The sequence below is a fragment of the Hyperoodon ampullatus genome, assembly GCF_949752795.1.
Source record: "Hyperoodon ampullatus genome assembly, chromosome: 12".
Classification (NCBI taxonomy): Eukaryota; Metazoa; Chordata; class Mammalia; order Artiodactyla; family Ziphiidae; genus Hyperoodon; species Hyperoodon ampullatus.
In genome coordinates, this window is record NC_136925.1 from 79237920 (window position 1) to 79259046 (window position 21127).

At 43.0% G+C, this 21127-nt stretch overlaps 1 protein-coding gene across 3 annotated transcripts in view; it reads left to right on the top strand.

Moving 5' to 3' along the window:
• Window positions 1–381: 381 nt before the first annotated feature.
• The window catches only part of ARID1B (AT-rich interaction domain 1B), a 409620-nt gene continuing 388874 nt past the window's right edge, over window positions 382–21127 (top strand). For all 3 annotated transcript variants that reach the window (XM_079716084.1, XM_079716085.1, XM_079716086.1), the window contains exon 1: window positions 382–1779. In XM_079716084.1, coding sequence (XP_079572210.1) covers window positions 397–1779 — 1383 coding nt within the window. In that variant the 5' untranslated portion in view covers window positions 382–396. The remainder of the gene's footprint in view (window positions 1780–21127) is intronic.

A 21127-nucleotide genomic window follows, 5' to 3' on the forward strand; every position in this document is an offset into this window, starting at 1 on the left:
GCGGCGGCGGCGGCGCGGGCGCGGGCTGGCAGCGGCGAGCGGCGGGCGCCCCCCGGGCCGCGGCCGGCGCCCGGGGCCCGGGACCTGGAGGCGGGGGCGCGCGGCGCGGCGGCGGCGGTGGCGGCACCGGGACCCATGCCGGGGGGCGGCGGCGACGGCAGCGGCCTGAATAACGTGCACCACCACCCCCCGCACCCCCGTCACGAACTGAACATGGCCCATAACGCGAGCGCGGCGGCCACCGCCGCCACCGCCGCCGCCAGCGCTAACAGCGCCAAGAGCGGCGGCTCCGAGGCGGCTCTCAAGGAGGGTGGAAGCGCCGCCGCGCTGTCCTCCTCCTCCTCCTCCTCCGCGGCGGCGTCCTCCTCTTCCTCCTCGGCGGGCCTGGGCTCGGCCATGGAGACGGGGCTGCTCCCCAACCACAAACTGAAAACCGTTGGCGAAGCCCCCGCCGCACCACCCCACCAGCAGCACCACCACCACCACCATGCCCACCACCTGCACCACCATGCCCACCACCTCCACCGCCACCACCACGCACTACAACAGCAGCTAAGCCAGTTCCAGCAGCAGCAGCAGCAGCGGCAGCAGCATCCCATTTCCAACAACAGTCTCAGCGGCGTGGGCAGTGGCACGGCTCAGCCCGGTCCCGACATGGAGCAGCCGCAACATGGAGGGGCCAAGGACAGTGCCGGGGGCAGCCAGGCCGACCCCCCGGGCCAGCCTCTGCTGAGCAAGCCGGGCGACGAGGACGACGCGCCGCCCAAGATGGGGGAGCCGGCGGGCGGCCGCTACGAGCAGCCGGGCCTGGGCGCCCTGGGCGCGCAGCAGCAGCAGCCGGTCGCCGTGCCCGGGGGCGGCGGCGGCGTCGGCGGCGGCGTCGGCGGCGGTGGCGGCGGCGGCCCAGCGGCCGTCTCGGAGTTTAATAATTACTATGGCAGCGCTGCCCCAGCTAGCGGCGGCCCCGGCGGCCGCGCTGGGCCTTGCTTTGATCAACATGGCGGACAACAAAGCCCCGGGATGGGGATGATGCACTCCGCCTCAGCTGCCGCCGGAGCCCCCAACAGCATGGACCCCCTGCAGAACTCCCACGAAGGGTACCCCAACAGCCAGTACAACCATTATCCGGGCTACAGCCGGCCCAGCGCGGGCGGCGGCGGCGGCGGCGGCGGCGGCGGCGGAGGAGGAGGAGGAGGAGGCAGCGGAGGAGGAGGAGGAGGAGGAGGAGCAGGAGCGGGAGCTGTGGCGGCGGCGGCCGCGGCGGCGGCGGCAGCAGCAGCAGGAGGCGGCGGCGGCGGCGGCGGCTATGGGGGCTCGTCCTCGGGGTACGGGGTGCTGAGCTCCCCCCGGCAGCAGGGCGGCGGCATGATGATGGGCCCCGGGGGCGGCGGGGCCGCGAGCCTCAGCAAGGCGGCCGCCGGCGCGGCGGCGGGGGGCTTCCAGCGCTTCGCCGGGCAGAACCAGCACCCGTCGGGGGCCACCCCGACCCTCAACCAGCTGCTCACCTCGCCCAGCCCCATGATGAGGAGCTACGGCGGCAGCTACCCGGACTACAGCAGCCCCAGCGCGCCGCCGCCGCCGCCGCCGTCGCAGCCCCAGTCCCAGGCGGCGGCAGCGGGGGCGGCGGCGGGCGGCCAGCAGGCGGCCGCCGGCATGGGCTTGGGCAAGGACATGGGCGCCCAGTACGCCGCTGCCAGCCCGGCCTGGGCGGCCGCGCAACAAAGGAGCCACCCGGCGATGAGCCCCGGCACCCCCGGGCCGACCATGGGCAGATCCCAGGTAACCCCCGCGCCGGCCGGGCCTGCTTCCGCCGCGGCGGCCTCGCCGCGCGCCGCGAGCCCTAGTTTCTTTCTTTCCGCGTACTTTTTCTGCGTCTTCTGCCGGGGGAGGCGGGGGCGAGGCGCCCAAAGCCATTTTAACTCGCGGCTGCCTCCCTCCGAGGCCGGGCGGCGCACAGGGTCGGACTGCGCGGCGCGGGGGCCGGGGCCTGGGGAGGGGGTCTCTCAGAGGCCCGGGACGCGCGCCGCGATTGCCGGTCGCCGGGCACCCGCCTCGCCACCCCGCCCCGGGCGCCGAGCCGCGCGTGCGGGAGTCGGGGCCCGCGCCGCGGGGAAGCCGTGTGGGCGCTGGGGACCGTTCTGGCAGCTCTTTCAACAAAATAGGCGCTCCCGGCCAGTAGGGTCTGGGGAGGAATATTGACCCCCTCGTCTCGGTTAGCGCCAACAATGAGCGAGAACTGGGAAAAGAATGAGGAACTTTGTCCTCCCTCCGGCCACACTGCGTTGCCTCTTAGCTCACAAGGTGAAGGAAGAAAAAATAGGTTAGCTTTGTGGCAGCCTGGTGTGTGTTTCGTAGTTGTGCCTAGCCATTCGGGGATATTCGATGCGGGCTTTGAGTTTGAGCGTTTAGTAGCAGCAGTAGTACCCACATTTACAACGATGTGGAGCTCAAAAAATCCAAAAATATATCGATCCATTCCTAAGAATAGCCGGGAAATCCATTATTTGGCTTGCAGGCTCCTTGAAAGGAGTCACCTTCAACAGATAGGCTGTGTTAAAGGAACACATTCCGGTTGAATTGAACTTATTTTGATCGTGGATTAGGCGTACATTTTATTCAGCGAACCCAGGGAAGTAGCAGACCAGTGCAAATTGATCTTTTTGGATCGAATTTATTTGGATTTTTAATTTCCTGTCACCCAAGTCTTGCAGCGTTGTTAGGAAGTGTCCTGCACTCTTGCTGTTTCTTGCTCGTAGGCTGAGCCTAAAGACTTGACTTGATCTCCTTTGCAAGGTTTGGAATTTGAATTGTGGAGGTAAACTGGCTGTAATAGTCTCCAGACAGCTGCCTCTGAGTTGACATCTAATCTGCCATCTGATTGGCTCCCCTCTCACCATTGGGCATTTAGCACTGCTGATGTAAATAGAAGTGCTGAGCAGTACAGTCACAAAAATTCTTGCCACAAATAATAACTGAGCTCTATTACAAGCAGATGTAAGGTTGAATATTATTTAAAGCTTAAATTATTATACATCATAGTTATTAATAAGAGGATTAAATACATGAAAATATTATGCTGGTGTCCAGGATTGGGCATTTACAAAATTCAGCTCCTTGACAGTCTCAGCATGGCCATTCACTTCAATAGGGTGAGGATATGGCAATTGAAAAATAATTAAACCAAGAATTTTACTAATTTTTGGATTTGTAAAGCTTTTATAAAAGTATCCTTTATGGATTAAACCATGGAAAAAATTTGAATTATGTCATCACATGTGGTTTAATGTAAAATTAAAATTTATAGCATTAAAAATGTCAAGATTCTGATATCCAACAATCTTTTAGTAGCATTTAATTAGCTTTATAACAAGATTAAATCTATATTTCTAGTAAGTTGTGTTTTAACAATTCTGATTGTTTTAAGCTGTTGGTGGATGAGGAGTTTTAGTTAGAATTGACATTATGTTTAAGAAAACGTGAAGTGAGGAAACTATATAATAATTTTTGCAGACAACAGTTAGTTAAAAGGGAAGAAATGGATGTTCTTGCGAAATTTGAAAAACCATTTTACATTTGCTTCTGCTTTGGAAGCAAGTGCCCCAGGAATCTTTTTTTCCCCCCTTGATTATTTTGCTAGGTTAGGTAATGTGAACCTTATTTGAACTCACACAATGTTTTAGGGAAACTATATTACATGCAAGTTGTGCTGGGTATGTTTCTTCCAAATAATTTTTCTTTCATAGACATTACAATTTTTTAAACTTGCATAGCATTAAAATATGTTAGAAAGGAATAATGGCGGTTGTAATATATATTTTTACTTAGCTCATTTATTTTAGGAAGGTGTATTTTAATAATAACCATATCTTAGATGAGAGACCTGTCAGAGTGAATGCAGTACTGAATTTAACAGATAATCATGTGAATCCCAGGCTGAGGACGTTGGTGTCCACTCCTTTCTAATCTTTAGTTAGTGGAATTTTACTTTCAATAATAATATGTTTTCCTATTCTTCATAGAAAACTTGGAATTTCAATTTTTATTTTTTGATTTGTACAGATAAAAACATAGAAAAACCTTGTGTAAATAAACCCATGTAATTTAAAAAAGATTTGCTTTGTCAACTTCCTTTTAAAGGGACAGTTTAGAATTCACATCTCCGTAAACTAGAAACCAGGATGATAGAGGCAGATGTAGGTCGGTGTTGCTTTATGGTATTTTTTCGTAATGGAACCAATTATTTTAAGTATTTTGTTTTCTTGGAATGAGAGTGAATCCATTATGTCCTCAGTATGACCCTTGGGAATAGCTTTTTTATTTTTGAGGGGGAAGAAAAATGATGGGCATGTGACCTAGATTCACAGATTTCTTTTAGGTACCTTACCGTTTAACATGTGGAATGTGTCTCTTTTTTATATTTTTTATTTTTGGAAGACTGGTATTATTTAATATTTGTTGTGACAGTTATCCTAAGGAACAGTCGTTTGTCCAGAATATTAAATTACTACATAACTATAGGTCATGAAATACTATTAAATTTTCTTGTGGCTTTTAACACATTTAGTTTCATTTTTGATTTTAGGAATGGTTTACATTGGGTGGCAAATGTTTTTGTAATTGAGAATAAAACGTGCGTGTATTGTAACGGGAGGGTCTTTTTAAAAAGTGAAATAAGGCATTTTACAATACAGTTTGTTAGTGGGTTTCTGTGAGATAAAGTATTCAGATAAAGCAATCTCAAAAGAAATACTGAGGTCTGCTCAGGTAACTAAGATTTTATGATGTCCACATTTGTGCTGAATTTCATTAATGCTATTTTAACTTTAGTTTTATATAATGTAATACAATGTAATTTTAAAAAAAGCTTTATCTACCATTAAAAGAAAAGTGATTAGCTGACTTACAAAGCAGGAAGTTACAGGCTGGTTCCTGATTACCTTAAAATTTGTATAAGGTACATTGTAGCACTCCCCACTTTCCCCGCTCAGTGCAGTCTTACCCTATGTGATATGTTAAATCTTGTAAACAAATATTTGTGGCCTAAATTGATATATTTTGCCTAGGTATGGCTGGCCAGCTGCTCCATTGTCAGAAGTGGAAGTGACAACTGTGTTTCATAGAAAAGGTTTACCATTTAAAAAACAAAGAAAATATAACAAAAATGTCTATAGTTGTCTGATTTTCTGTATTATTTGGAATGAAATTATGCATAGCTTAAAGTTGTTTTCATTGGCGATCTTGATTTCTGTGTACTTACTTTTGGCAATTTGTTGTTGTTTTTTAATGGCAACTACTCTGTAAGACAGCTATCACTTAAATTTACATTTATATTAACACAAAATCGATAAGTATATTCCAGGGAGCAACGTATTCTTACCTTGCATCTATGATGAGAAACCCTATTCCCTCTTTTTTCTATGGTTTTGTTTTTTATCTATATTTAGGAATGAATTTTTGGCAAAGCTTTTTATACTTGTTCCATTTTTCCCATGCCATGTTGTATCAGAAGTATTAGAATTGTGTTGTGGATATGGAAATATTCCAAATCACACTTAGACACTTGTAGTAATGAACAAGCCTCTAAATATCGTTTTCTTTCATTAGAACTAAGAGAGTAACATCTTCACTCTGGTATAAAAATAGTATTAACTCTGGCTTGAGAACCGATTTAAAAAATGTAAGACAATGTAGAGGAAGTCTCTTAATATAAAACTCACTTGGTAGTTTTATTAGACATAGACACATTTTAAAGAAAACAGGTGTAACAGAATGTGGTTGAATTTTCAGTTCTATTTCTTATTAATGGACTTTATTACTTTATAATTTGGACGAGGGTTTATCTAAAACAATGACTTCTGATGTAATAGGAACTTACTTATTTCCCTAGGATAAATACCAGTGTGACAGGCAAATCAAAAAGATGATCATTTCATTTATTTAACCCCATCCTCTCCTAGGAAGAAAGTAGTTTCGTTTAAAGTTTTTGGGGGTTCTATGAAATTTTGCTACTTATGTTGAAAACTGACTTGGAAATGTAAATTTTGGATGTATTGGCATAGGAAAATATATTAGCTTTTTGCCTAGTGTCCTAAATTGAGAGGTTTTTCTTCCTACTCTACAGGAGACTGACACTGCTCAGTTAATGGATCTGTGTGCTTTGATCCATATGTGAGGAAAAGGAACTAGAATTTCACTTGTGTCACTTTCATTTTGGGCTGTGTGTAGATGTATAAATTTGAGTCTTATATTTGTGTTTGAAAGAACTCTTGTGTGTTACTTAAAACAACAGATTTATGGAGGCTCAAAATGAGTATTAATAAAACTCAAGTTCCATGAATATTTTTGCAATATTTAGATTTTCAAAATGGATATTACAAAAATTTATGACATTTTACAATCTTCTTTATACTTAAGGATCACATCCACGTCCTAGGCCTTGTTGGAATTGGGTAGATTTTGATCATCTGCCTTTTCAGAGGTGTCCTTTCTTTATCAGGATATCGGTGCAGATTCTCCGTGGCTATGTAAAGGAGAGTCGCACAGTTGCTGTGTATGCATGCTTGAGGCAGAGGAATCCCAGGTCCTAGTTCCCTGTAGTGTTGGGGGAAACTACCAGGCAAAACTGCTCATCCACCAAGGGTATATTTATGTAGATGTAGAACTATTACACAGCATTGCTTTTTCCAGTTTGGAGGCTGTTTATGTAAGACTTAAGTGGCCCTTTTTGGTTTAATTGAGTGGTTGAGCGAATTAATTTTGATCTAAAATCTTGGTATATGTTAGTGACTTTTTCTCTTAGAAATCTGATGAAAAGAAAATGACTTAGGTATAATTACCTAAGTATCATTTATTGTCCACTTATTTTGCTTTATGCTATTGGAATGAATGGAATTGTTGATATATGTATACAATAGTTTTAACAATTCACGTTAATTGAATGACTGAGTGAATTTATCAAAGTAAAATATGTGTTTCCACAGTAAATTTTCAATAAATATGTTCTATTTTCAAAGTCTTTAACTTGGAGTAATTCTAAGAAAACTGTTTCCTTAGATTTAGTTAATTGAATAGGAAGGATCCAGTAGCCGTTTTTTTTAAAACCACTTCTGAATGGGTCAATGCCAAGGATATTAGAAGGCTACTGAGTTTGACAGGTGAACTAATGATGAAATTGATTTGTTTCTTGAATGATATTTATTGCTAGGAAAGAGACGAAAACCTTAAAATCTTAAGCATATCTGATTTACCCATAGACTCTCTTATTTTTGGTAGATGGCAGCAGAATCTGGGGTACATCTGTCACAGCAAGACAGTGCTTTTGAATTGAACTAGATTTGGCCTCTTTAACTACGTTCTGTAGGATGCACTTCTCAGTGTCTCCTTGGGCCTTGATGAAAGATGAAACTTGAGAATCAGACGAGAAGTCATTCCTTATTAGGTGACTCTGGAAGAGAAGCCATATTTGATGAAATCCAGGAGAAAATTCTAGGCCATGTTTTTTTTTTTTTCTTCTGTATGGGATGCTAAAAAAGTTATATATATGTGTATTTTTTTGATTGTGGCAAAATATACATAACATAAAATTTACCAGTTTAGGTGTAAAGCTCAGTGGCATTAAGTACATTCGTATTGTTGCGCACCCCATCCATTTCCAGGACATTTTCATCCTCCCAAGTTGAAATTAAAAAAAAAAAAATGTTTTTCTTCCCTTTCTTCATGTCAGAATTTAAAATCGTTAGCTATTAACATGTAAGTAAAATAAGCTTATTTTTATAACCATTAATCTTGCCACTTCATAGTTTATGAGTAAATCCTTCCTCAGAGGAACACTAATGGTGTTTTTGGTTTGTTTTGTTTTTAGTTCATTACTTCCAATTCTAACTTTAGGTTCGTCTTCCCAGGTTTTGTCAATTTGGAAATGTACATTGTGTAGGTTAGTTGTTTCATTGTCAGTTATGTCATTAACAGCTGAAAAGCAGCTTTTTGAAGGCTTTCTGTTTAAAGGTTTGAGGTACTTTGTTGAGAGAAGTCTGGGACTTTGTTAAATAATAGGATATGGAAATGAACTGTTAGCATGATCATTTTCCCCTTATTTCTCATCTTTTGCATTTTTAGCCTCTTTTAAAAATTATTGGTTTTATCTTTCTACTATTAGTGGAAATCAATTGTAATGATAATTTTTTAAAAAAGTGTATTTTAAGTTTTGGGGCATCTCACCCTCCCAACCCAGAGCAAACAACCAATCCACGTGACGCTCTGTCCTTTTTCATAGCGTTCTGTGCCCCAAATTTATGCTTCCCCCCTCATGTTTTTAATTTGTAGTCCTCTGCAAAACTGCAAAAATTCTTTGCAGGTGGAAAAATTCCTAAATTAAGATGATTGGTCTCTTAATTAAATTTTCGAGGCAGCTGTAAAGGGATACTTCTTGGAATCTGGTTAGTCTTTCTCGTGAACAGGCTTTTTGTGTGTAAAATATTAGGATCGTATTTTAGTTACTATTGATGCTGATATGCAGTCACATCTTTATATGACCAGTTATGTATTTAACGCCAGATTCCATAGAGGGCACAGAGAAAATGAACTGTGATTTAAGAGCTTGTGCCGAAGCAACAATTACTTCTTAAGGTGTAAACATTTAGCATTTGTGCATGCTGTGAGGTGTATGTTAGGTAAATATCTACTCCAGACTATCAATTGGCAAATATTTATTGAGCACCCATTTTCTTAATCAGCCGTGTGCCAGACCCAGATGATAGCCAGGGTGTGGGGATCATTGCTGCTCCTGTGTGCAGTTCAGGCCAGAGACATCCTGCCAAAGCCTGCTCTCCCTGTGCCTGGGCTTGGTATTTTTGGCATGGTCGTTGACTTAGAACTGGCTCATTTAAACAAAGTGCAAACAGCAACCATGTGGGTCAGCAGTCTTCTTGGGTAGGGGAGTAGATTTTAGCAAAACAAATAATTGTAGATTGTTGTGATATAGTTGAGGTGAGCTAGTGACTCTTCTATTGCTACCAATCAATTGCTGGCTTGGTGCCAGAGCAAAATAGAGATCTACTACAGAAAAGGATAACTAAAAGAAGGAAAATATGATCTCTTGGAAATTTATGTAGAGTGGTTCTTTTTCTTTTTCTCAGTTTTCTACATTATACAGGCTCTTGGGAAAAAAGTTAAAACAGTCTGCTCAGATTTAGGAAGATACTTAGATTGCTAGGGTATTTTTGGTAACTGTTTAAATAATGTATGCTGGCTGAGGAGTAAATTCAGCTACTGCTCTGGGTCCTGAAATAAACCTTTCAGAAAGCAAGGCATTGGTGATTAGTGGAGGATGTTCCAGAATTCTTAGTATCTCCTGTTTCTTTTTGTGATGAGTATCTGCGAAATGAAACCACTCACCATACTTCATAGTCTAATTTTGAAATGCTTGGTAATTCTAGAATTTGTCTAGAATTTGGCATATAATTTCTGAAATTGTAAGAAGCAAATTTTAAGATTCAATGACCATGTCTTTATATATACAAGCTATAAACCCATTTTACTATCCTTTAATGTATCTGTTTCCTGTTTGTATTTTTAATAATAAGTTTACTTTACCCAGTGAATTATAACTGACCTTGGAAATGGAAATGTAAAACACTGCTACTGCTGAGTAAGTATCTTTCTGAAGAAGCAGACAAATTCCTAAGGGAGCTGACATGCTTGTTGTATATTAGTTTATTTCTGTGATTATGAGGATTTATGAGAGAATATGAATATATTGCCAGGTTTCCTGATGTAAGGGAAAGATTGTGGGCTTGGAGTTGGGCAGACCTTTTGATTGATTTGTAAGCTTCAGTGCTCATTTTCTCTGAGACCTGGCATGGGCTCAGCTTTCTTATCTGTACTGTGGCCTGCTGGGTGGGGTTGTCACTGAGGTCATCTCTGTAAATCCTGTAGTATCCTTACGTGGCACCTCTTCTTTCCCCACCTGTCTATCCACTGGTGTAGTGAAGTGGGCCTGGGTTCTTGTTCTCTGCCTGGCCCTGCTGCGCTTCAGGGTGTGGTTGAGGACAAGTCCCTGCCTCCATCGGATAGTGACCCCTGGTCCCTCCCAGCTGCAGAATTCTGTGCAGCTTTGAATTTAAAAGAAAATATACTGCCTAATCAGTTATGCACCACTGAATATCTTATTAAACTACACTAGATCCCAGACATGTTCAGAGAATATCAACTGAGACCTGTGCAGATGTATAGATTTTGTGAATTCCACTGTAATTTCCCTCAGAAATGTAGTTATGTACTGATTGGGACTCTTATAAACAGTTACATGAATTGGTTTTGGTTTACCAATAGAGCCTATGGGGGACTGATGCCATAGGAACTAAGCCACTGGCCCATTCAGTATTCCATCCTATATATTAGTAAGTTCTGTTCTCGGGCCAAGAGTCATTCCTTTCTTCGGCCTCTTAGACCTTTCCACTTTCATGATCTGCAAAAACGACTGGCTTTTTAGGGGAAGTACTTTTTGCAAACGAACAAAGTTTAAAAACTTTAAAAAATAGGCTTCTTTGAGCTTCTGGGTGGTAGACTTTGGTCTCTCATTAGTTAAGTAACTTGCTTCTGTATCTGCTTCAACTTCACTGAATATATGGTTCAGATTTGGTCCTTAGCAAGATTATAATTTACTCTATATATCATGGAAGTTTAGGTCTGCTCTCAAACTGGCAAAACAGGGAATGTAAAACCTGAGAATGCCAAGGGCTTGTCTCAAATATGTAGAGAAGAACAGTTTTTCTTTTTTATGCTAAGATTTTAAAAGTATCAGGGACAAAATTTAATTCTTTTATGAACAAATACTTACTGAGCGCCACTTGGTGCTAAGATACAAAGAGTAAATATAACATATGATCCACAATTTTCCCTGTTGAATTATCATAGACTCCTGGTGTTTTTACAAAGTGGAAACTAAAATGAATGGCTACATTATTTCTTCTGCAGTTCTCTGCAGAAAGATTGTATCCATCAAAGTGCATCATCTAACAATCTGAAGAGTAGATGATAATGTATCTAAACTGAAAATTTCCGGATGAGTGTTATTATACATTTCACTAATTTATGTGGAAGGTCAGTGTACTTGAAGGTTGTTCTTAGGTGCTGTGACATTGATGAGAAAGTGATCTTAATTTGGATTTTATTTTGGGTATCATACAGTGATTTTTCTCCTAAAAAATGACTTTATAATATCAGTATCATGAAGGATTTAAAATTCAGTTCATTTACCTTCACTGTATTGAACAGCCTTCGAAATGTCAGGGCTTTGGGACTATAGATTTATGTCAGTGTAGCGAGACCTGGAGCATCAGGCAGATGTTTGTGGAGAGCCTACTGTGTGCTTGGCCATTTGTTGGATGATGGATCCCTTGATGAGAAGTCCTGCCCTTTGACTAATTGACAGTGCAGAGACTAAGGACAGGTAGGCATGCTGCACGATACAGTGTAAACAGTTTAGGTGGGACAAGTTTAGATGTAGTAGGGACACCTCACAGAGACCGGGGTGGGGTAGGAGTAGGAAGACTGTGTAGTTCAGCAGGTCGAATAAGCTAAGACCTGGCTGAGGAGCAGAAGTTGACCACGTGAAGAGCCTTGGGGATTAAAGCAAGGGCAAAGGCAAGAGCTGAAGGTGTGCAGGTTAGAGAACCTGAAGGCTGGGCATTTACTACCTGTGTGACCCTGGGCAAGTTGCTTCCCCACTCTGAGGTTTGTAGCTTCCTCATTTCAAAGGGCTGGGAAAGAATACTTAACTCATGGAATTCTTGTGAGAAGTAGATTTGATAAAGTACTCGTATACTACCTGGAAAGGAAAGGGATGTGTGATAAGGAATTGAAATGAGTTAGGTGTGATTCTGTATTAGTTTAATTTAACAAGTTAATTTAACAGCCTATTAGTCTTTCCTCTCAGAACAAATAGGTTAATATTCAAAGCTTATTTCGAATCCAGACAGTGTCAGTTTTTATTGCCTGGTATGTCTTTATCTTGCCAGGTGTTTAGGAAAAGTTATGGAGCAATTTATCACATTTCTAAAATGTCTCCTGTGTTTTCCAATTTTTTTTAACAGTCATGTTTTTTAACTGGTAAGGAAAAATAAATTCAGAAGATCGATAATTAGAACATTTAATTTCACCACCATCAACAAACATTTAGTGACCTTGGTGTGTAGTGACCTTGGTGTAGTGACCTACAGGGACACGGTATTAGATAAAAAGATATCCAGAGAATATTGGAAAATTGTTAAACATCGTGGTGTTCATTGTTTAGCGTAGAGGAATATTCTTAGATTGCTAAGTGAATATTGGCAATTAAAATAAATATAGGCAGTTTGTGGGATATTTTTATTTTACTTACTGTTCCATTTAATTAGAAATATGGATTGAATAACTCTGACCTCATAAGCAATCTAAAATTTGAGTTGAAGGAAATTGGTGGTAGGTAGACAGTTTGCAAGTTGATGAAATGGATCTTTTGCTTCCAATTAATTTTTGCCGTATACTAAACAAGCAGTTTATTATTGTTAACTGCTGAAAGTTTTTAAAATTGTAGTAATGTTTGTTACGATGTTGCTGGGTTTGAAACCCATCCTTTTCCCCCACTCTTGGTGCCAACTCCCTTTCACTTCATTTGTCTGGATAAAGACAACTCAGGAAATGCCATGCCACCAGCAGGCAGAGGCGTGCTTCATGAACGGCTTGGTTTCTCCCCTGGTATCCATTATGTGTGGCAAGACTATCCTTTCTCCTCCATTGAGATGTCTGTCAGAAGTATGAGCACTTTAAAGCAGGAGTGTTTTACTTTTATTCAACCATTCATTAGTGAAAATAGGATGTGAAAAGCAATTTTGTGTTTTGTCTTTTACCGTGCATTAAGTTCCTGTAATTTTCCATATTGCTATATTATTAGTGAAGAGAGAGAGGAGAATGGAGGGAGAAGATGAATTTTATTTAAGACAGTTATACTCAGATAACTTGAAGGAATGTGCTTTTTCAGTGTAAATACCTTTTCTTGGTGTTTCACGGTTCTTTGAAAAACTAATGCAAAAAAGTTGTAATCAACTATTAAGATATTTGAGCCAACTGGTTGTCAATACGTTGAAGTTTTATTCTCGGTGGATCTAGAAATTTCATATAAACGCATTTTGTGAAGAGGGAGATGTGCTAGCCTGGCTAAACTGATAGAGCTGAAATCTGAATTTGATTTGCATATTGTGGTATTTTTTAGGGACTCTCAAAGTTTCGCACATGAAATAAACTAGGTAGTGTGTATGGCATCACATGATCAAAATATTTTTCCCCTTGCTGCTGCCAGAAGCTATCTATTGCTTTTCAACAATCTTACTTGTTGGGCATCATGCCAAGATGTTTAAGACAACCCCTTACGTGAGCTGTTCCATTCTTAACTTCTTTGAAGTGCCGTGACCTTCACATATGTAGATTAGCCATGTGCTCTGTGAATTGAAACTTGCTGCCTCAGGAAGAAAGGGTTTTTCTTTTTATTCCACTGGGAATTTGACAGCCATTCATCCCTGACCTGGGCAGAGGTAATGCAAGGAAATTGGATTCAAATGGAACGTGGACAGATAACGCAGAGAGGCAGGCAAGCTTACCTCCTTGTCGGGGATGAAACTGTCTGTGGTGTGGATAATGTGTTGATGTGAAGGATCTGAGAAGCAATAGGTACACGGGGCGGGGGCGACGGGGTAGGGAGAGAGAAATCAGTGTAGGAGTTCCGGAACAATGTCCTTTTAAAAAAGGAAAGCGTCATTATGGGCATTTCTAATTAGTTTTGACTCCACTCTTTCAATCCTAACCTAAATTTTTGAAATCTTTTTTGAATTTTTGTTTATTCCTTAATACTACTCGAGAATTAAATAATTTTAATATTGTGGGCGAGCATGGGCTTAAATACATTTAATTTAGACGAGCCTTTCAAAAGTAGAAGTCACTGAAAGGTTGGGGAGATGAATGTATCACCCGTGTCTGGAGGAATCAGCGTGTTTGTCTTTGCGTTACAGAATCTTGAAATGAATTGATAGTCATGGACATAGCTTTACTCATGTGAGAGTCCTTACTCAGTTTTGTAATGATTAATAAAAGTAATGAACAGTGAATTTTGGGATTTTTATGAGACAAAACTAGACTTAAAGAATGTTTACCTTTGCTCTGTTAGTCAACATACTTGAAATTAAAGTAAAGTTCAGTCTAAATAATAGTTGTGACACTTGATTAGGTTGCTGTGATAGAGTGTTGAGAAGGGAAGTTCTTATAAGAATCCTGCAACGGAAGTGGCACTCCAGCCAGTTTCTTAGAAGGAGGGGATGATGAGGGCAGTCTGAAATTTATGAGCGCTTTTGTGTGGCTTTCAGAGCCCAGCCTTTCCTGTGTACATTAGGGCTTGTGAAATATTATGGGTCAGAGCATCCGTTACGGGCTCTGTGGGAGGCCTTGTTGGTGCCCAGCTCTCTCTGCGGGGTGCAGAAGAGGACGTCTGTGTGGGGAACATGCTTAATGGATACAGTAGACTAAGAGGGAAGGAAAATTATCCTTAACTTGAGGAAGACTTGTTTCTTTACCATATGAGGATTAACAGAAAAATTGGAAAAAGTACCTGGTCACGATCATGCAGAACATGGGGCCTTTCCTGGATTTCTGGTAACGTAGCAGACGTTAGGAGTGATGGTCCATAGGTGGCAGGACTGATGTCTGACCGACATCTTTACGTGCAGTTGGGAAGATGGAGCAGCAGGTGCACCCGCAAAATTACGGTAATTCAAGCGTGGAGGTGAGGAGGAATGGCCCGCCCCCCGAAGACAGAGTAATTCTGCCATTGGAGGAGGAGCAGCGCAGGAACGTGACTGAGGTCAGAGCGGAGAAGTGCGAGTGGCCTTCCTGGGGAGCGGCCAGCTGGGTGCAGACGAGGCAGGAAAATGGCAAGGTGGTAGTGAGTCAGCAACCAAATCTTGAGTGATTTTTCCTTTTTTTTGCGGCACGCGGGCCTCTCACCGTTGTGGCCTCTCCCGTTGCGGAGCACAGGCTCTGGACGCGCAGGCTCAGCGGCCATGGCTCACGGGCCCAGCCGCTCCGCGGCATGTGGGATCTTCCCAGACTGGGGCACGAACCCATGTCCCCCGCATCGGCAGGCGGACTCTCAACCACTGCGCCACCAGGGAAGCCCGATTTTTCCTTTTTTTTTAAGGGTGACCTGTGTAAGACTGTAGCGTGGCGACACATGAAGCTCTTACAAATAAACTGCTTTCCATTCTCCGCCTCCCAAATAGAGGAATGCAGATTCAGAGAAAAATTTTTAGAAGAGTCCTAAATAATAGTGAGCTACTAAGATCACTCCTTTTACTGAACACGGACTCTGTGTGCCAGGCACTCTGCACGGAGTAATTGCAGTCCTCGCAGCAGTCTTGCCAGACAAGTGTCCCTATTTCCTAGACAAGTAAACTGGTAGAATTAAGAAAGTTCTTCAATACCCAGGTCTGTCTGATGCTCAAGCCTACATCCTCTCCGCTAAAGGAGTGGTTCTCAAACCTGATTGCCTGTCAGATTCACCCAGGGAGGTGGGCAGGGTCCCCAGGCCCCTCCCCCAGGATTCAGATGCTCAGGCTGTGGAATGGCCTGTATGCCCACCTTTCTGCCACCCACAGAGGTCGTTGACAAGCTAGAGGTAAAGTTTAAATAGACTTCGTGTAACCATTAAGACATGTAGAATTACGTTCTTGTAATTGAGCTTTTGGTGTATTTTAGCCCCATAGTCATACCAGACAAAGGAGAGGAAAGAATCTGCTCCAAGGGCATGAAGTTGGCTATTGGATTTTTCTGGTAGTGTCACTGAACATTAATTTACATCCGCCTGTTGGGGGAAACTGTCCCATGATCTGGGTCACTGATTTGAGTTGTCAGGGGAGGCTGTGAAGCAGTCTGTTGATGTTTCAAGAGGAGCACAGGTTCTCTTCCGTTTGGGGTTATTATTTGCATGTGGCTGTAACTGAAGTTTCTGGGATGGGGAGGCGATGGACCAGCATGTAGAACAGTGTCTACTAATATGTGCTTCATAAATATTTTTGGATGAGAGAATAGATGCATGTACTGGACAGCATCTCAAGGTCACTTGGTGTTAGGAGTCCAGAAATCTGTAAGTCCAAGAATGTAGAGGAGAGGACAAGTGACAATCAGGGACCAGAAGATTGGAGAGAAGGGAGGATACGGGCAACTGGAAGAGAGAATTTCAGAGTGAAAAATCAGCAAAATAAAAGTGAGTGTCATTATGTGCCCAGAGTGAACTCCTGTGGTGGTAAAAGTTGTAAGAGAAACCCCCAAATTAGCATATCTTAATCAGGGTGTTCATGTACAGTTAAAAGAACAAATGTAAGGCAGAAAAATCCTCTTAATTCTTTGGTGAGGTCATTTCATGACATTATAGTCACGATTATGTCCTTTTTTGCTGTTGCCACATGGCACTTCTGGAGTTGTCAGTGGTGTTGGGAAGATAGGAAGGGCACTCCATCTCTGGAACTAGTCAGATTCCTCATTTTAATTTGCTGCCTACTTAGCTGAGGAACTTCTAGGCTGGCCAGGCCAAAGGGTGTTGGGATGGGTCCTGAGACCCTTTTTTAGTCTTTTCTCTTGCTAATAATGTCTAGTGGTAAGGTACAGTACTGGGAAATTTCCCTTTTATGTCCCCACCTATTTTTCTCTTTTAAAATTTGTCAATCAAACCAAATCTCACAGCTTTGAAAGAGAAATCAGTTTGGCTCATAACCTTGTTTTAGACAAGTGATGCAAGTTAAATTCCACTTAACCAATGCTGCAAAAGTGTTTGAGCATTAGGAAAGTTCACAGTACTGGCTCTGTTCATGTCTATTTCCTGGGTTTTGAGCTTGTGTTTTCCTCACCTCCTGCTCGATCCTAAATTTGAGGCTGAGAATATTTACAAATGACCTACCTCCACAATGCTGTTTTTAGCTCAGAATTAAATGAAGGCTTTCCTGTCTCTTGTTTCCTATTTTCTAATGATATTTGATTTCGTTTTATGCTTTATAATAATATATCACTACTAGAGTAATCATGGATTTACAGTTTTTGAAGTTAATGCTGACTGTACCTAATCCATCTCAAGCAAATGAATTAACAGCCTATTTGTAGGAACCCACAGAAGGAAAAAAAACAAAGCAAAACTGGTAGCCTGTTGTTTAGGCCTGTTGCCATGTGTTACAGGCACATCCTTTTTTCTAAGACCCGACCTTTAATTTTGTTTGGTTCTTCAGACTTCTGAAGGGATGGGTGCAGCCACATTTTAATCTTGTTTGTTATGATATAAGGTATGTCCTGCCTAGAAAGCTAACACCTGTCTACCTGTGCCAGTCCTTTCAGAGAATTTCTGCAGGAATGTATCATTCACCTAGTGCTATGGTTTTCAACAGTGCAGCCTTAACGTTCTGAAACAGCTGAGAAAGCCCTAAGAAAATACCTGTCAAAATGCTCATGAACTTAACTCTGTCAGAGAAGAATAAAGCCGTTGCCTCCTTTTTCAGGCTTAGATGATAGTTACTTTGCTCCCCGTGGTAACTTTCCTTTTGGCCATATTATAAGTACAAAGTGGAGAAGTAAGTCGAGCAGCTCTGGGGAGCAGGTTCGAAGTGAGGCACCCGTGGAAGCAGACAGGTGAGATGCCACAAGTTCTGCCAAAGCACATGGAGGAAACCAGCTGTGCTGGCTGGTCCCTTGTGACCTTCTGAGGGAATCGGGGGAGAAGCAGGTCAAGCCTTACATGCCTTGCGTCTTTGAGAGCCTCGGACACCAGTCTGCAGGAGAGACAGCGAGTCAGTGATATGGGGACATTGACCCTGCGAAAGAAGAGTGGGAAGCCAGCGTTGGAGCAGGTGGAAGACCTGTTGATCGCCAGCTACTGTGGTACCTTATGTGCATACCTGACTCATTCGGCCAATAGCTATTGCTGTCTATCTAGGTACTGATATCTATTTAGCACCTCCTGTGTGACAATAGTGTTAGGTGCTAGGGATAAAACAATGAATAAAACCCAGGCCCTGCTTTCACAGGGTCTACCTTCCAGTGAAATTTAATCCTAGAGATAGCGGAACCACGCGTCTACAGGGCGGTGGTAGCTTTTATGGTAGGAAGACCAGCAGCGCAGGGGAGTGCAGAAGAATCGAACATTTTCATGGGAATGAGGCTATATAAGAATATATATAAAAATCAGTTTGTAAAGGAGCCATCGTGGTTACTTCTGTAGTCTCTTACAAATGCTTGGCACGCACCCCTTGTGTCATAGGGCAGTGATCAAACGCAGCATTTTCACTGTCAGTGGTTGAAATGGCCCAGGGCAGCCCCCGTGCTGTCTTCATTCCCTCCAAGCTGGGAGGAAGAGGTGGTGCAAACCCAGAGTTCTGGATGTGACTCCACAGGGGGAAATCACATGGGATGGTAACTTTTTGAAGGTGTTCAGTTGCTTTTGAATCATCCTGTATATTTAGTAACAGGCTGTGGTTTTGGACATGTTGGGTTTGAGATGTGTTCCAAACAGCTAAATGGAGATGCTTGTAGGCAGATAGAAAATAGGGATCTGGTGTAGAGGAGGGTGATCTGGGCCCGGAATATAAATGTGGGTTCTCAGCATGGGGTGTCAGTTGAGAGTGGGGTTCATGAGATTGCCCTTGGGAGCACGTGTGTGAAGAGAGGGGTGCAAGGACTTCTAGGGGCATTAGCATTGAAGGAGTGAAAAGGAGCCAGCCAAAGAGTTGTAAAAGGAGGTGGAAAATGCGGGGCAAGCTCCACAGAAGCCATGGAGGGCAGAGGTTTCTGGAAGAAAGACCTGCACAGCTGTGGTCAGCACTGAGGAATGGTTAGGTAAGAGTGGGAGCTGGCGTCTGGGTCATTTGGTCATTGGTGGCCTTTGGAAGAGCAGTGAGGAAGGGGGCAAGCAGGAGGCTGAGGGGTGAATAGGAAATGAGAAAGAGGCTTCGAGATGGTTGGAAGACGGCTGGGGTTGTTTTGTTTGTTTAAAAATTGGAAAAAAAATGTAACTGGAAGAGAGGTAGAGAAGTCTCATTTGCTGTGCTGCCTTCTTTGTGCCCAGGAGCTGTGCTGGGTGCTCCCGAAATGTCAGTTGACCTTTCTCCTCTCCCAGTGGACCGGGCACTGCTCTGCTGGGGACAGGAGGGCCATCCTCTTCCTTGTATCCCCAGTGCCCGATGCATCCCCACTGGCGAGACTCAATGTTTGCTTATTGAGGGCCACACATGTTGCACAAGGCCTCGGATTTAATCCTTGCAACATGACTACGTGACAGGTTTTGCCATCCTCATTTTATAGATTCTAAGGAAACGTAGGATCAGAGTGGCACGTGTACTTTGACCAAGGGCATCAAGTGTTGGCCCAGGAGTTGAACCTGAGTCAAGTTCACGCGAAGCCCATGCTGCCCTGGTCTTTGTTAAGTGTGGAGGGTATTTCATTAGAGTTGTTGGCTGAGGGGAAGGAGCCACATTTTTATAAAGATTATTTACAGACATTTTCAGAAAATAAGTTTTGTGATATATTGAACTGCCAGTGTATTTTGGGTGCTTTTGCTACCTTTGGTAAGCTGGACTGTGAACATGAAGTAGTGAGTCAGCTGGTATGATGGAGACATCTTTGATGTGTGGAGAGACCTCTTAAAACAGAGGTGCTTGCATTTGGGAAATTAGCCGTGGCTTTGGCAATCATCTTAGGCTAAGGCAGCGGTCAGAAGGAGTATAAGTTGTTCAACGTTTTCTCGTTATTCCCTTTGAAGACTTATGTTTGAGAGCTGGCATTCAGGATTGGCCACTAAAAATTCTGAGACAATTTGCTCTGTGTGTGTAAGTTATTCTCTGATGCTAAAATTGTTACTGTAAGACAGGTATATGTTTTCTTCCACATACTTGTGACACTGTTCTTTAAGTTACAACTCACATACACATCCCCTTTTGAGTATTACAGATGATAGGTCAGAGTCCCGCCTGGCGCCTAAAGCCTCAAAGGGAACCTCATTTGTTTTTCCATTGTACTGAAATATTAAGTATTGAATAATTAGTAACATATGCTTTGTTGAACAGTTACTAGGTGTCAAGCACTGTGCTAAGAACCATATATGCATTATCTATGAATTTGGTAGTATTATTGTATACATTTTACAGATGCGTAAACGAAGGCACAACCTAGATAAGCTTAAGGCACGTATCTAGGAAGTGGCAGAGTGTCAGTGCGAACCCGTACATCTGTCTCCATTGCCTTCTCAGATACTGTGCTGTCTGTGTTTGCGCTCAGCAGTTACCGGCACGCGTAGATTTAGGTGAGTGGCCTGAATTTATATTTTGGAAGCTGTCATTATAGTAGCAATTTTTTTCTTGCTTTTTGCATTCACATCATTTGATATTCTATGAGGATATTGAAAAAGTTGATGAAGAAAGATACCTCCTTTCCATAGATCGGATATTATTTTGTTAGAGAGAGAGAGAAAATAGAATCTTCCAAGAAGCCGCACAGTAAGTGGTAGGAGTCCCAGCCACCCGGTAAGACAGGAGGAGTTGTGTCCTTGGTGTCTGAGACCGGGACTCCCTCCTTTCCCTGTGGCGACATTTTTCTTATCCATGTCCCTTCTGCCCCACCAGTAAGGAAGCAGATTTGAACTCAAGTGTATTTCTTTTTTGATGAGAAGGTGAAGGGGATCTTTGTACTTGGTTTAGCTTTCATTACCATTCCCCCTTCCGAAAGAGGAAACTCAGCATCAGGATACATATCATGACTGGAGGATCTTTTTTCCAGCAGACAGCCTTTTTAGCATTAAAAGTACACTCTAGAACTGCTCTGTCCAGTTTGGTAGCCAGTAGCCACATGTCGCTATTAAAATTAGTTAAAATTAAATAAAATTTAAAATTTAGTTCTGCAGTTGGACTAGTCACAAGTTAAGTGCTTAAAAGCAAATACAACACAGAATAGAACATTGCAGAAAGTTTTATTGGCCACTGCTACTCTAGAGACTGGTTGCATCTTGTAATTTTTAAAACAATGTAAACATATGATCACTGTGCACTGCTCTTAGTAAGTACAAAACATG